This window comes from Gymnoscopelus braueri (genome assembly GCF_963280865.1).
Source record: "Gymnoscopelus braueri genome assembly, chromosome: 12".
Taxonomy (NCBI): Eukaryota; Metazoa; Chordata; class Actinopteri; order Myctophiformes; family Myctophidae; genus Gymnoscopelus; species Gymnoscopelus braueri.
The window spans coordinates 5953518-5970283 of NC_137614.1; the positions used below are offsets into that span (position 1 = coordinate 5953518).

The 16766-nt window shown below is 39.3% G+C and overlaps 2 protein-coding genes across 2 annotated transcripts in view; both read right to left on the reverse strand.

Annotated features, from left to right (window-relative positions):
- Positions 1–7317, reverse strand: part of dcaf1 (ddb1 and cul4 associated factor 1) — a 44495-nt gene extending 37178 nt beyond the window's left edge. Inside the window, exons 1-4 of the mRNA XM_080445220.1 lie at positions 7094–7317; positions 1873–1993; positions 1076–1152; positions 892–965 (exon numbers count right to left, since the gene is read on the reverse strand). Coding sequence (XP_080301346.1) covers positions 892–965; positions 1076–1152; positions 1873–1985 — 264 coding nt within the window. The 5' untranslated portion in view covers positions 1986–1993; positions 7094–7317. The remainder of the gene's footprint in view (positions 1–891; positions 966–1075; positions 1153–1872; positions 1994–7093) is intronic.
- A 1684-nt stretch (positions 7318–9001) lies between these two features.
- On the reverse strand, positions 9002–13832 carry LOC308097576 (protein SSUH2 homolog; the record flags this gene model as incomplete). The annotated part of the gene is made up of 10 exons (XM_080445433.1): positions 13770–13832; positions 12669–12798; positions 12522–12582; positions 12293–12414; positions 12110–12172; positions 10858–10955; positions 10675–10767; positions 10258–10363; positions 10016–10126; positions 9002–9142 (listed from the first exon to the last, which is right to left on the reverse strand). Exons 1-10 carry the CDS (start codon positions 13823–13825, stop codon positions 9002–9004), a joined length of 981 nt encoding a protein of 326 aa, XP_080301559.1. The 5' UTR covers positions 13826–13832.
- Between the last annotated feature and the right edge of the window lie 2934 nt (positions 13833–16766).

Consider the following 16766-nt stretch of genomic DNA (forward strand, 5'->3'; position numbering starts at 1 on the left):
GTTTCAAACATCTCCAAGAGCTCAAGGAGATCATGCCAAAAGACTTTCACAGCTTTTATGACAATCTAAAGCACTAAGAAACACCCACCACACACACGCAACACACAACGTTTTTATTATCACACAATGTGATAATAAAATGTTGATAGGTATATGATAGGTAAATTCAACTGTGGTTGTTATTGTTAGTGCAGTAGGCTACAGATTTGATAGGCTAAAGATTTTATTTTTCATGAATGTATTTTGTATTTATATGCCATTTTTTTTATTGTTGGTGTGCCATGATCGCTTTTGTTAAATACATGATTGAGTATTGAGGCAGAATTGTTTGTTGCACTCAACTGTAGAAGAACAACAGTGGTAACAGTTAGATCCATGGTTGTTTACAATGCATGTTAAAATAAAAGTTGTTTAAGTACAGAATTCAGCTTGATCTATAGTATATGAGGATGGCGCTCACCATAAATAGCTGATCTCCAAGCTCACAATGCGTTGTGATGTGTTGTGAGCTTTGAGATCCATTGCCAGCTGTTCTTATCAATGATGGACAAAACCTCCTAACTCCACTTGCACTGGATTTGGGTAAAGTGGTGATAATATAATGACACATGCAAGTATCTGATAATATATAAAGTCACAATACCAAGTTTGATGAGGCAGTATTGCTTTGTTTTAAAAATATAAGGTTTTCTTCATTTTCTGAAAAATTGATATTTTGTTTTTCATTTCCTGAACAATTACCATTTTGGATTTAGCTGGTTCCGGCCGAACAGCAGAGATATGTTATTTTTGAATAGCCAAAGAAATCTAAAAATGACACAGATGCGTTCCCGGTCTTAATGGGTTAATGAGATTTACATTCCTTTCTTTCTTCCTTTCTTCCTTTCTTACCGCGTTCATGAAGTCGTCGTTCTTGAACAGAATCTTGAGCAGGTGTCCCAAAACGCATTCTGGATCCGCTCTCCCTGATCGAAAAAACACAAGTCAGCTGCATATATAGGATATGTACTCTATCCAAAGTAATGCAGTCATTGAGTGAACATCTTCATTGTGAATATTATGGTAATTCTTGTACCAGGATGTCGGTCATCAAAGGGATCAGGATCTGCTTTGTGGTATTCCTCTGTCTCCCTCTCAACCAGCTCAGAGATTCTGGACATTACAGAACATATTAGTTATAAAATATATTAAAATTAAATATAAACATTGAAACAATATTATATACTATTCTATACCAGGGGTCTTCAACAGGGGGTCCTCAGAGTTACTACAGGGGTTCCGCCAAATCTGTGTGGTGGGGAACGTTAGCCGAAAATAGCAGATCTACAAGCTCACAACGCCTCGTGCTGCGAGGCGTTGTGAGCTTGTAGATCTGCTATTTTCGGAGAGTCTGTGTAGAGGGGGAAAAGAGCAGACCAAGTACAGAGCCAATGGTCAAGTTGACTAAATATTGAGGGTTTAAAACGTTAACTGTCTAAAAATACACATTTGCGTGAATCCAACCATCTATGAAATCTATGAAAATCTGCAACACAGTTTTATACAATAAGTAGTGGGGGGTCCCTGCTTCATCTCGCTCTCAGCTAAGGGGTCCTTGGGCTGCAAAACGTTGAAGACCCCTGATTACTTCTGAGAAGTGAGTCAAAGTATAACATCATTTGATAAGAAAACTATTTAATTATTTTTATTTCAAGGATCCTCATAACCCTGAGAGTGTGCATTTGGTTCCATTTGTACTCTCTCAGAGTTACAGAGCTGTAAGAATCTATTTGGAACTCAAGGAACCCTGAGGGTTCCTCACTGGATCCCACTTTGAGAACCACTATCGTATACCGTATAAACAGAAAACCTTTAAATAATAATCTATCTTACTTGGTGAGGATGTTGAGCAGTTCCGTGGTGCTGCCCTGCTGTTCCTTCTCCCACTGCTCCAAAAGAGCGGTCAGCTCTGCCTTGGAATCCACGCTGGCAGATGCCGACGCCATGGCGTTACCTGACGAGACAGATGGAATAACACACACCCCAAATTATTAGCATTAAAAAGCCATACCAATAAATATGAACTCACTCAACCCAATAAACCCATTTAGACCTGAAGCCAATTCTACAAATATTTTCTAAATCCCAACAGTTTTCTGAAAATGTTATGTTTCTATATCAGTGGTTCTCAAACTTTTTCATGTCAAGGATATGTATTTGGCCGCCGACCCCATCTCAAAATATGTTGTTCCAGGGACCCCCAGCAGAGCTAAAGATTTGAGTTAAAAATGTTCGCTTAAAAATAATATATATATATATATATATATATATATATATATATATATATATATATATATATATATATATATATATATATATTCAAAGATTTGCATACATTTTCACAATTTTTCAAAAATAGCATATCTACAAGCACTTTGTGCCGTGCTACGAGCTTGTAGATCTGCTATTTTTCAATAGCCAAAGAGTAAAATAATTTTTAGCCCAAATCAAAAAATGACACGGATGTGTTCCAGGTCTTAATGGGTTAAAGGTATACTACGTTAGTTCCATTGTCCCCAAAATGGAACACGATTGATTGATCATTAAAATAAACATGCACTGAAAAAAATGCATACGGCCCACCTATCTGACCACAAAAACAATAGCCGATCTACAAGCTCAATCCGGTAGGAGAGCTTTGTCCATCACTGATGACACTAAACAGTAAACAAACAAAACACCCCTCAGGAAAACTCTCCAGAGGACCCCCCCCTGTCAAACAAAAAAACCCCATTTGAAAAGATTTTGTGCCAGGAGTGACCCATATAAGAGAAGATTTGTGTTGTTAAAATAATTCCAAATTCCTCCAATTTTTTCAATATGATTCACATTTTTAATAGCTGAAGTATCAAATATAGTTAAATATATATTCAATGATGTGCACAAAGTTTCACGATTTTTCAAAAATAGCTGATCTACAAGCTCATAGCGCGGCACCGCGCTATGAGCTTGTAGATCTGCTATTTTTGAATAGCCAAGGAAACCTAAAATGACACAGATGCGTTCCCGGTCTTAATGGATTACAGTGGTTAAACTGTTCCTCATTTTGTTGATGACCCCCCTGGAAGCCCCCCCCCCCCCCCAAGGGCCCCTAAGAGGCCCCTAAGCCCCCTTTCCACTGCAGCTTAAGCACCACACCACACTACACCACACCACACCACACCACACCGCATCAAAATATCTACCTTTTCCATTACACAAAAGTACCCCCTCTCAAATCCACAGGTATGAGTAGCAGACTCCGGTCATTGACACTCATTTGTAATGTAAACATAGATGGAGGTCATTGCTTTTTGTCTAACAATGTAATGTAAATGAGTGGCCAACTGTCCTGTATACAAATGCAAATCACCTGTGCACGTGTGGGTGAACCATTTGGTTCGGTATGAACCAAATGGATCCTTATAACTGTGATTATAATACAATATAAATTATAATGTATTACAACTATGCTAATTATAATACACTATAATGCATTATAACTGATTATAATACAATATAAATTATTATAATTTATTACAACTATGATATTTAGAACACACTAATATATTACAACTGTGATCATAATACACTATAAAGTAGTATAATGCTTTACATATGATAATTATAACACACTATAATAGATTACAACTGTGATCATAATACACTATAAAGTAATATAATGTTTTACAACTATGATAATCATAATACACTATAATAGATTATAACTGTGATTATAATACACTATAAATTATTATAATGTTTTACAACTATGATAATTATAACACTAGAATAGATTTTAACTGTGATTATAATAATATATAAAGTATTATAATGTTTTACAACTATATCCTGTTCTAAATAAAAAGTCGGTGAGTGATCAGTCATTATGAAGTGTTTGGCCCCGCTTGGCCTAGCTCAGACCTACCCAGGACTGGGTACTTTTTAGGCACCAGTTTAGTACCACTTACACACCACTCTACCCACTTCATTGTAGTGGAAACCGAGGCACAAGTGGACGGTGTGGTGTGGGGTAGGGTGAGGCCATGCATATGGAAAGCCGCCTTTAAGAGGTCCCCGGACGCCACTGTGAGAGCCACTGCTGTACATGGTGTGCATGTTGTTGTTTGAATTGTTGTTGAACATACAGTAGGGTAAGCTTTGTCCATCATTGGTGACACTAAACACTAACAGTAACACCCCTCAGGGCAATGCTACAGAGAGGCTCCATGTTCAACAAAAAGATATGCATCGTTTGCTCCTCCTAGTGCAGTGGTGGAATGAACTCCCCACTGATGTCATGACAGCAGAGTCACTGCCCATCTTTCACCGCAGGCTGAAAACCCACCTCTTCAGGAAACACTACCCTTCCTCTTTGCCTTGCCTACTTGTTGTTAACTAGTTGTACGAGCTCTTGTTGTATTGTTTTGTTGTATCTTGTTTACTCGATACACTTATTTGTTTTAGCTCTTGCTCATTTGGTTTTCCTATTTGTCTCATCTGTTTAAGAAAGTAGGTAGCTGATATATATTACTCTTAGTTGCTTGTTTTAGAAGAGAATGCACTTCTGGTGATTAGTAGTTTTCTTGCCTACCTATGTTGAATGCACTTATTGTAAGTCCACAGAAGCAAAGATTTGAAAAAATAGTGGTCTGGGGACCACCAGTGGTCCTTGAGGGGGTTCAAGGTGGTCTCCAGCTAAATGATGTTGAGTTGTTAACCAAATGGACCCTTATAGATAGTCTTCAGTGTAAAATGAACCCTTATAGATAGTCTTCAGTGTAAAATGAACTTGCTTTAATTTTACACTCTCAAGAAAGAGTTAAATTATTGTTAAAATTGTCAAAATGTTATCCAACGACAACAAAATATTAGGACCACTGTTTGAGAACCACTAGAAAAGAAATGATCATGCAAGTCTGACCTCTCAGTTGTGAGTTTGCTGTGTAAAGGAATTTTTACCACTGGTTAAATTGTTGACAGTGTTGGAGAAAGTACATTTATTTTTTACTTAAGTAAAAGTATCAATTATACCATCATGAAGAAATACTTTAAATGATTGTTAAAAGGATAACACAAAAAAGCCTAGGGGCTGATTTTCCATTGTAGTCCTGTCTATTCAGTAATCAAGGCTTTTAAAGACATGACAATAATATACAATAATAAACAGGAACAACATATTTTGAGATGGGGGTCGGCGGCCAATACATAATATCCTTGACGTGAAAAAGTTTGAGAACCACTGATATAGAAACATACAATTTTCAGAAAACTGTTGGGATTTAGAAAGTATTTGTAGAACAAGACATAATAAGCAACACTAGTTAAACTAGTTAATAAAGTCTTTGGTCTGAAAGGCTAAATCTCATCAAACGGTGGTTCCATGGCTCAAATGCCCAATACCTTGATATAAAAGGGTTTAAATCAGTGGTTTTCAACCAGTGGTCCGGGGACCACCAGTGGTCCTTGAGGGAGTACCAGGGTGGTCCCCTGCAAAATTAGTTAACATATTCACATAGTAGTCATAGTATAGTCACAATCATTTTTAACCACTTAGCTTTGGCAATTCAAAAATAGCAGATATACAAGCTCATAGCGCGGCACCGAGTGCCGCGCTATGAGCTTGTATATCTGCAATTTTTGAGCTTGTAGATCTGCTATTTTTGAAAAACCTTGAAAAAGTGGGCATATCTTTGAATATTTATATTTTTTCAAGCGAAAATTAACTGATATCTTTGCTTCTAGGGGGTCCCTGCACAACAAAACATTTTCAAATGGGGGTCCGCAGCCAAATGTATATCAATTTGGGGTCCTTGGCATGAAAAAGGTTGAAAACCACTGGTTTAAATGAAAACCACTGCTGTACACAAAAAGATGTGCATGCAGCCTGCACTGCATGCAGCTGCAGAACTCCAGGAGTTGCCTAACCTTGCCTTTTCTACGTCTTTGGCAATTAAAAAATAGCTCATAGATTGTAGATCTGCAATTTTTGTCCCTGGCACAAAATATTTGAGATGGAGGGGGGAGGGGGGGGGGGGGTCCGCGGCCAAATACATATCATTTTGGGGGTCCTTGACATGAAAAGTTTGAGAACCACTGATTTAAACTAGCAAGTTTGCATCAAAACCTGCATGTTTATAAGAACACCACTAGTGCATCGTTGTAAACACACACACACACACACACACACACACACACACACACACACACACACACACACACACACACACACACACACAGTACCAAGTTGACGTTAGCTTTACAGCCGCTAGCACCAGTACTAGGATAGGTGGGCACCAATAAGGAAGAGTGGGCACCTATAGGTGTTACATTGGCAATTTAAAAAATATATATATATATATTTGGGGAAATGGTCTAAGTGAAGTAAAGTATACATGATTACAACATGCTTAAACATGCGACAATTAAGGTCTAATAGATCTACAATTGCTGCAAATAATTGCTACAAAACCTGTATATCCAGTCATTTTGGGGCATAATAAACAATACGTTGAAGGATACAATTAAGTCTGATAATGATGTAAAGTGCATGTTCACATGTATACTTTACATTACTTAATAGTATTATTATGATGATGTACCGTGCATGTTCACATCATGTATAATTTACTTTAGACCATTTTTCAAATATTTAATTTTTCAACATTTTGGACAAAATAGCCCAGATGTCCCTAAAAGTGCCCAGATGTCCCTAAAAGTGCCCAGATGTCCCTATAGTGCCCAGATGTCCCTATAGTGCCCAGATGTCCCTACAAGTGCCCAGATGACCCTATAAGTGCCCAGATTTCCCTATAAGTGCCCAGATGACCCTACGGGTGCCCAGATTTCCCTATAAGTTCCCAGATGTCCCTACGAGTGCCCAGATGTCCCTATAATGCACAATGTCCCTAAGTGCCCAGGTGTCCCTATAAGTGCCCAGATGTCCCTACGAGTGCCCAGATTTCCCTATACGTGCCCAGATGTCCCTACAAGTGCCCACCTCTCCTGCATCCGTATACTAGCAGCAGCAGCATAGGCTAGTCTAACCAGCTAGCATGTAGCATGCTAACTTTACCTTGGTTCCTCTCAGTGTTTCCTCGGCTCTTCAAAGCCCGTCCAGGGGACTCTGTGTGTCCGGAGCTTCAGTCCACAGTCTGGCCCACAGCCTAGCTTTAAAGTGTGTTTATAGATCAGATATTCCAAAGGCTGCGGAACGTGTGTCTTGTCTGGCTGTATCTTTGTTGTTGCTCAGGGTTTATTATCATTATGGCGAGCAGAGCAGCAGCAGCACGTTCCTGCTGCGCGTCATCGGCCAGGCGACGCGTCCACTTTTAATGACGCAACGAGTCCGACCTGTGCAAAACCAAAACATTGATGAAAGATTGTGTTTATATAATATCAAAGACCATGCCAATTTGTTATTTGTTTATGATATTTTGACAGATTTAGGGGAAGTTTTTCTATTTTATAGTCACACAAAAGTACAAATTTAAGGCCTCCAAACTTAGAGAAGATATAGTATAAAGTTCCACATCAAAGTAGGATTATTAAGGAACTGCTTAATCCAATAAACTTTAAATATATTAGAAATAGTAGTAAAATCAAGAAGATTAAGCCCACCAGTATCATAAGTATTCATAACAACAGAGTTCTTCACATAATGAGTCTTATTCTCCAAATAAAATAGTAATAATATTATTGTTAAACCAGTTATGATAAAATAAAGATCTATTTTTAAACAAAATGCACCTATTATTGAATGATATTCCAGATGTAGCATTTATGCTACAATGAATTTATGTTCATTGTAGCAAATTTGCTAACCAACGTTCAAATATATATATATTAAAGCCTTATTATTGTCATACTTAGAAACCTTAAAACATTGTACAAACACTAATATAAAGCTATGGAAACCAGAAGAATCTATGAAGAATATGAATATATTAGCCTCAAGTCTATAACCTCAAGCTTATTTTTTTTATTTCTTTCCTTTATCTGTCCAGTATTGTAACTGCATTTTGTCCTGTTATTTGTAATGTTGATATTTTGGCAATAAAAAATAAAACCTGGATGAAAAGGTTCCCTTTTATTGTCAGCTTTTCAGTCATGATGTCAAGATGTGTTAGTTCTTTTTTTATTACAAGTTCATGCTTATTATGCAATCAGTAAACTTTAAATGACACAAATACATTAGTGCAATAATACAGAGAAGCAGAAAAATAAAACACTTAATTTCAGAATAGTACATTCGTTTGATATTATTGTAACACTTGTTAACTCATGAAAAATAAATATATTGATTGATATATTTTAAACACTTGATTACTCTTGAAAAATGACAAATATGAGAATTTCAAAATAGTGGCATATTGATTGCATACAGTATTTTCACATTATTATGATTGTTCCTGAAAAATTACTGGTAGGCAGTGGTGGAAAGTAACATGTACTCAAGTACTGTACTTAAATACATATTTGAGGATTTTTGTACTTTATGGGAGTATTTAAAATGTTCTATACTTTTACTTCTACTCCACTAGGCCTACATCTCAGAGGCAAATATTGCCTACTTTTACTCCACTACAATTATTTGAAAACTTTAGTTCCTTTATAGATTTTGATTATTATTACAAAATGTACGATCAGCCCTATTTAAACTTAGCCGTAGATCGGCTATTTGAAAATAGCCGATCTACAATCTCACAACATGTGAGCTCGTACATCTGTTATTTTCAAAAGACTTTTACACATTTTAAACGGGACATTATGCATAACTAGTACTTTAAGTATATTTTGATACCCATACTTTTTACTCAAGCCCATTTTGATTACCAGACTCTTACTTGTAACAGAGTATTTCTGCATTGCAGTATTGATACTTTTACTTCAACAATTTGAGTACTTTTCCCACCACAGCAGGTAGGTCTGCAAACAAAGGCACTAATTACAAAAACACTAATTACACAAACAAAGGCACTAGTTACATGACAGTGCAACAGCATGTGGCTGGATAATTGTCAGCTTTAACTCGCAACTCATTCCCATAGACATAGTATACATGCAAGCTGCCTTTCCAGTTGTAGGTCACCTTGGTGATGGGTATCAACTCGATAGTTTGACGCTGTAGACAAAAGGAGAATTATCAGTTCATTTTGCAACGTTTAAAGATGCTGTAAGAAGTGAAATGTTTGGGTTAAATAGCTCTATATTCTCACAGGAATGATTGCTAAAGAAGAGTGTTTGTTCTAGTGAAATGATGAAACCAATAAATGAGCAGACAAAATTGGAACCGGAACACAAGTTGATAAATTACGGTATCTTGAAATTGGTAATTCCCACAAAAAAAAAATGTATTTGCCGTTTACCATAAAGCTCAGCTGGAATGACGGGGCGACACCTGTTACTGAACAAACACTCTAAAGCAGGGGTGGGCAACTTTGATGATGGAGAGGGCCCCTATATTTCCACACTCACACCAGAGGGCCACATTGCATATATACTGTTGGGCAGACACCTCTTTTTTCCCCCCGTAAATTAATGCCGTACTTTGCCATCTATGTCACACAAAAGTAGCAAAAATAGCCGATCTACAGCTCAAAACGCGTTGAGCTTGTAGATCTGCTATTTTTGAATTGAATTTTCTTTTGCTATTTTTGAAAAGTAACATTTTTATGTTATGCTTATGTTAACTTTGTTAACTTTATGAACTTAAATACAAATACATTGGACATAAAAAAAGACAATATCAATTTAATACTAGTCATTAAGCTACTAATATAGACTGACTGAAGTAATTCAAGCGGGTCATGTTTGCAATTGTAACAGCTGAAATCAATAATATATCAGTATTCCGATATTAAGCTGCAGGCCGCATTAAGTGCAGGTGGGGGCCGCATGTGGCCCCCGGGCCGCCAGTTACCCATGTATGCTCTAAAGTCTAAACAAAGCAATGATTACTATACATTTTTTAAAGCTTTAACATTTTAACACTTACCTGTTGTAGAATGCGTCGTCCAGTGTGGGAGTACTTCCCCTGGTGTTCTCTGACCAGCCGCTCCGAGGCGCGCACCATTTGAGGGTCAGGGAATCCCATTACTGGATTTACCTAAATCATATGCAGTATGATTCAAGCATTACTGGATATACCTAAATCATGTGGAGTATGATTGTTGAAACGAAAAGACATGACCACCACACACAAGCTTCCTTCTGAATATAAATCTAAGCATCTCTCACCAGGTGCTGAGTGTCACTGAACACCTCCTCTCCATACACCGTGTCGAGTTTCTCAGTCTGCAGACCACTTGACTGCCCGACAGTATAGTCACTTTCGTTGTTTTCCCTGGGGGAATGTACATACAAAAAAAACATATTAAAAGCACGTTTTATATTATATCGACCACCACAAAGGACCACGGTCTTCGTGGCACTGTGTAGACGGTTTAGTGTTATACGTTGCATTAAGCCTGAGTTATACTCGGATGCAAATCGAGCCGTGCAGCGAAAATAATCTTCAAGCTCACAGCGTGTCGCAATGTGAGCTTATCGATCTGCTGTTTCTTGTGCACAACACCGGCGTGAAAACAAGTATAACTGAGGCTTTAATATTCATCATATCAAGCGCTGTTAAAATGAATCATGAGGGTACAACACCATGTCACGGTCAGGTTTCTGAAGACCAACAGTCGTCGTTTTCCACGGCATGTATTGCACTCTACGTTGCCCTGGCCGTGGCACCAAGTGCAGCTGTAACACAAAACAATGAACTTTAACAACCTGATTAAAAGGCCAAACAAAGCCAAAGATGTCATCGATGCGATCGGCTCAGATACGTACTATACTCCCCCAATGCCACTACAGTGACTGCATGGCATCAAGGTCATGCCATCATCCATCATAAGCAAACCGGACCCATTGCACACCGAACACACTTCCTGATGGACACAAGAGTTCACACAGGCTTTGGTTAAGACTGCGAACAAATCCAATTGGTTTCTCTAATCAGATTGGAATGAAAAAGTCATTTTGGGTGTGAACTATCCCTTTAAGTCATATTAAAAAAAAAAGGTGATGAGTTGGTTAATGTCTCTCCACAGCAGTGGTTCTCAAACGCTTTCATGTATAGGACCCCCATATTAATATGGATTTGGCCGCGGAACCCCATCTGAAAATATTTAGTGTGAGGGACCCCCATACAAGAGTGATTTTCAAATAGCCGATGTATATCGGGTTAAAGTGGTTCAACTGATTTTGCTGGGGACCCCCTGGAACGCCTTCGAGGGCCCCTGGGAGGTCAGTGTTGAGAACCACTGTTAGATAGTTAGGAACCAAATGGACCCTTATGAGTCTATATAGCCTTCTGTAACTCAGAGAGTGTACAAATGGAACCAAATGGACCCTTTTCGTTCCATTTGTACACTCTCAGAGTTAACTTAACACTGACAAGTTTACAGTGTAGATTGGGGTCCCAGAGATTTAAAACAATTGCATCAAATGGGGGGTCCGTGGCCTGATGCATATCAAACTGGGGGTCCTTGAAATTAAAAAAGGTTGTGAACCACGTACTGCTATAGAGCCACACCGTAAAAATGTTCTCTTATGGAGCTTATGTTTTCATACGGGGGTCTGCAGGCTAATGTGTATGTAATTTGGGGGTCCCTGACATGAAAAGATTTGAGAGCCGCTGCTCTAAAGGTAGCTCTCCACCAAACAGACTACAGATTACTACAGACTGGCAGTCCAATGAAGTCGGGAGATCAGTCGGTTGGAAGATGTGAAAAATGTTGCTGAAGCACCTGATGCTAAAAATAGCCTACTGCTTGACGTCTTTTTCAACAACAAGCCTGCTGCTAGCTTTCAAACGCTTCCCTACAACTTGCGACCCGACGCGACAGCGTACCTACCGCCCAGTCAACAACAGATCTTCGCGGCCCGGGCGGCTGGCGTAGCGGTCCAGGCACCTATAGGCTGAAAAATATCTTTAAAAAAAATCTTAAAGACGCTTTCCAGCGCTTACCGCTGCCGATGTCAGTGCGGTGGAGAGCTACCGTTACAGTTCCCAAAGCAAACGTTTCACAAAGTGACTTACGTTCCCTGCACCAGCACAGCGTTCACACGGCGTGCTCCCCATCCCCATACAGTCATGGCAGTTCTGGAGATGAGATGTTCACATCAGAAATATGTTTTTAGCAAAAACAACCTTGGAATTATATTTTCATCAATAATTTTTTCTCCAAACATAATATCATTTTGGAATGTGGACTTGCGTTACCTTCACTGAGGAAGTGTTAGGAACCTTGATGACCTGCATGTCATCGTGGAAGAATCGGGGGGATCTGGTAGTGATATCCCAAAGTCCTGGAGGTGGCTGGGTGTGGGCATCCACTCGCTGGCCTGGACAAATAAATGGTGTATTTTATTGGTACTGAACAGCCATACACATAACAAAGAGAAAATAAGAAGACAGATCCCAGTGTGATCCATTGGGTGATAAACTGTACCGTCGTATGGCTCCTGACTCCACGCTGTAGATCTCTTCTCGGAGAATGTTTCCAGGTTAAACTTTAGATAAAGTGGTGAAAAATAAATGAGTTATTTGTTTGAAGTCACGCATCATCAACTAACTTACAGTCCTTCCGTATGCTTACCCTGTACGTATTGAATGCCTCCATGTCAGTTATGACTCCATTCTTTGCTGGTGACTTGTTCCAGCAGCAATGACTGGAGGCATACAGGACAAAGGCCTCCCGGGCATCACCTTCAGTTATAGATGGAATACTACCAACAGTGACATGACATAATAACATATATATTCTTCATGAATAGTCAAAAAAGCTATGGTTGTCACGGTTTGCTAACAGGTGAACCCAAAAGCAGAGCCAAACACAGGGAGCAAGGTAACGGTTATTTATTCACAGTAAGTGAATGGGAGGATGGGGGAGGTGGCGTGGAAATGAGGCCAACGAGTGACACGGAGGTGAGCAGTCTGGGCAGGCAGCAGGCAGGCAGGTAACAAGCAGGCAGTGGAACAGGTGAGCTGGGCTCTGAAGCAGAGGAGAAAGGGTTAAGTTGCAGGCAAGAATCTTGAGGACAAAACTAGACAACAAGGAACACTCGGACTAAACTAGGAATATACAAGAAACACTGGGAATAATCACTAGGGAAACTGGCGAGAATGATGCTACTACCATGGGAGGTTGTGCAATGATCTGGCGATGACCGGTGTGACTGTGAAGACCAGGGTTCAAATACTATGAGGGTTGATGGCCGGCAGGTGCATCAACTGAGGGAGACGAGGTGACCATAGACCGGTGCGCCAAAGCTGGAAGGCAAGCCTACGCCCACACAGAGCCACAGTACGCCCACACAGAGCCACAGTGCCATAGACATATAAAGGTAGATGGCAGAATCTAGTTGTATAAAAATATAACAGGATATTTTTATACAACTAGATTATGACAAGTCCCGGAAAAGACGCGCTGTGATTGGCCAGTGGTCAGGAAGCTTGCCTTCTCCAAAATGGCGGCCGCGATACATTCGCTCCAATGCACTGCAGAGGCCAATGAGGTATCTAGGTTTCTATATCTATGCCCAGTACGCCAACACAGAGCCACAGACAGTGACAATGGTACTGTGTGGATCTCATATTCTTAAATATATCTAAGGACAACATTAGTAATGATTAATGATGTGATGTGTTACTGATGCGGTATACATCACATTATAGCATGAAATCTTTTAAGCCGTACTTCCACTGTTGAGGAGTGGGGCCAGGCTCAGGCTGAGGAACAGGATAGGTAGGCATGGGAGGATACACAGGAGGCGCCTGTTGTCCACCTACAACAGGTAAGGCAAGAAGCACAAACATAACAACATAAACATAAATAAACATCCTGAAAAAGTGTCATAATTGAGTATGAAATTGACAATGGACAGTGCAGTGTAAAAGTGCTGTTTACTTAAAGTTTAATCATGCTAACGAAATGTCAGCGATAAACATAGATACAAATTCAATTCTAAATTAAAGCTGCAAGCAGCGATGAACGGGCCGTCAGAGCTCTGTCCACATTGGGGGCAAATATCGACCAACCAGAACATGGAGCAGAGCGAAGTGATTATAATGAAGGACAAGGATTTTTAACAAAGTTGCGCCAAAACACATTTAAAAGATTACGGCAAAAACTCACCGAATTCCCCTGCCTGCCGAACAAGTGACCCAACTAGTAGGACTCTCTATTGCTTGCACGTTGGCTATTTATGCTACCTTTGTGTGACACTAGTATGGCGAAGTAGGACATTAATTTACGGGAGGGGTGGGGGGAAACATAAGAATTGACATAATGGAGATGAGGTTTCTGCCAACAGCAATGATTATATTCTGACCTGGAATGATGGACCTCAGAATATGTCTCTCATGAACCCCAGTGGACTGACAGCCAGAGCACAGGTCATAGTCAGGACACACTGTACAGTTATACCTGGTCCCGAAAATAGCTCCCTCACAGCCGTCACAAAACACATCAGGGTGCAGCATGCCAGAATCTGGCAAACAAAACAAGAGAAATGTATCAGTATGAATTTAGTATAAAACTAGAAAAAGTGCTCCTCGGAGCAGGTCTCCACCAGGCCAGGTAGCTAAAATTGGAAGGGAAGGGAACAAAAGAAGGAATCAAAAAGAGACAACAAGGTATATCTACAAATTTACACATAGCATATCCATCCAAACATTATGTACTTGAGGTTTAGAAATAAGCTGAGCATAGCAGATGGTACAAGCTTGTAGATCCACTTCATTATTTTGGACGGGAAAAAAGAGAACACACTCGTAGAGAGTTTCATGCAGATTGCTCAAACCCCCCAAGTTCAAATTGAACAGTTTTTCATATAATTCAAATTGGCGGAAGATCTAAAGGTCAGAGGTCGGCGTGAAACAATGCATGCTCACTCCCGGTAAGCCGAAGAAGAGCCTCTACTCAAATCTTTCCATATCAGCCTGTTATTGCGCCAACATGAGGCAGATATTTGCAAAACACATTTTTGCCACTACTCCTACAGATTTTCTCCAAACCTCACACAAATCGGTAGGAGTATTGCATAACAGGGTCGGGCATGCATTCCCTATTTGCATCGTTCCCAACTTGCATCGTTCCCGACTAGGCCGGTGCCCAACGTGTGGTGGCCTAGTACTTTGTATAGAAAACAAAGTAAATGTCAATATCCAAAATCCATGCTACTGTCTTTTGTCTAGAATATAAAAAAGTCATTGTTCAAATGTAAACAGGAGGCCAAACTGACAAATATTGTCTGATCTTGGGTTTGTCTTTGCAAAGATGTAAATGAAAGCAGCAGCAGATTAAAACAGGATGACAGTTCAGATGCAGATTCATGGGAGGACTTTCCAGATTCAGAGGAAGAACCTTCAGGAACAACTCACTGTAAGTAGTCGTTTGAAGGTTCATGCAATTTACTCACATTTTAAATTTTAATATTTTGAAACAAGTCCGCAAGGACTTTTTTGGTCGGACCTTTTAGACAAAAGTATTATAAATTTAACTGTGTTGTTTTACATTCTTTTGCCTATTCAAAATGTCAATCAATCAATCAATTAAGTTGCTGTGGATAAGAGCATATAAATAATACCTATTGTGCCAAATTGTAAAAGATTGTAAATTATTTTTGATACTTTGATGAGTTTGAGCTACGGCAGCCCTATTTAAGTCTGCTGATAAGCATAAAGGCGGTTACACACCGGCGAATATGCGAATATACGCAAAATTCGGACTTGTTCCGAATAATTAAAAGACGCTTTTTCGCTTTTTCGCGCCATGTACGCTTGCATTGACTTTATAAGGTTTAAAAAAAAAACGTATTATTCGCATGAAAAAATCGCCCCGGTGTGTAAGGACCTTAACGGTTTGCCTTCTGTCTTGTGCCATGCCCTATAGACAATAGGTCACAATACTGAAATTGAATACTGTCAAAATGCCAGAGGAGATAGATTTGAACAGTTTTTCCTATAATTCAACATGGTGGGAGATCTAAGGGTCAGAGGTCATAGGTAGGACTATGATAGTTGTTCGTCATGAGGAGACGCATATGTGTATCTAAGTTTCATGGCAATAGCTAAAACATAAGTAATTAAGTAAATTTACACAAGGATCTAATGACAAAATAAATGCTTCTCGAGTTATGGCTGTTTAAAGGCCAGCCAATAGGAAGACAGAGGGGGCGGGGCTTCATAAATTACAGCTCGTCCCTATTGGTGGTCTTAGTCCACATACCAAATTTGTACTCAGTAGCATGCTGCGTAAAGTTATTTTAATAATAGCGTAATGAAATGAACTCATCAAAGGCACCACTCACTTCACACTGGGTGTGATTTTTTACATGCAAAACACCTCTACGGTTGGCAAAATCGCTAACTCATTCATTCATTCTTGACATAATAAGTTAATAGTAAGAATGGATTATCCAGCTGGTTCCAGCCCCAGTTCATGTAAGCCAGGACCCCAAATTTGGGCCACCACCGGAACCATCTGTGGGGAATAAATCTCATGGTGATTTTTTGCAAGGTATTCACACACCCCTAGTGCTAGAAAATGTGTGATATAGCAGGAAATGTGATATATGTATAAGGAAATGTATTATGAAATTCAATAAATCAAATATAATGTAGGTGTGTAAGTAATAATGCATAGAATAGCATTTATTTTACCATTACATATTTGCAGCAGCTTTTCACCAGA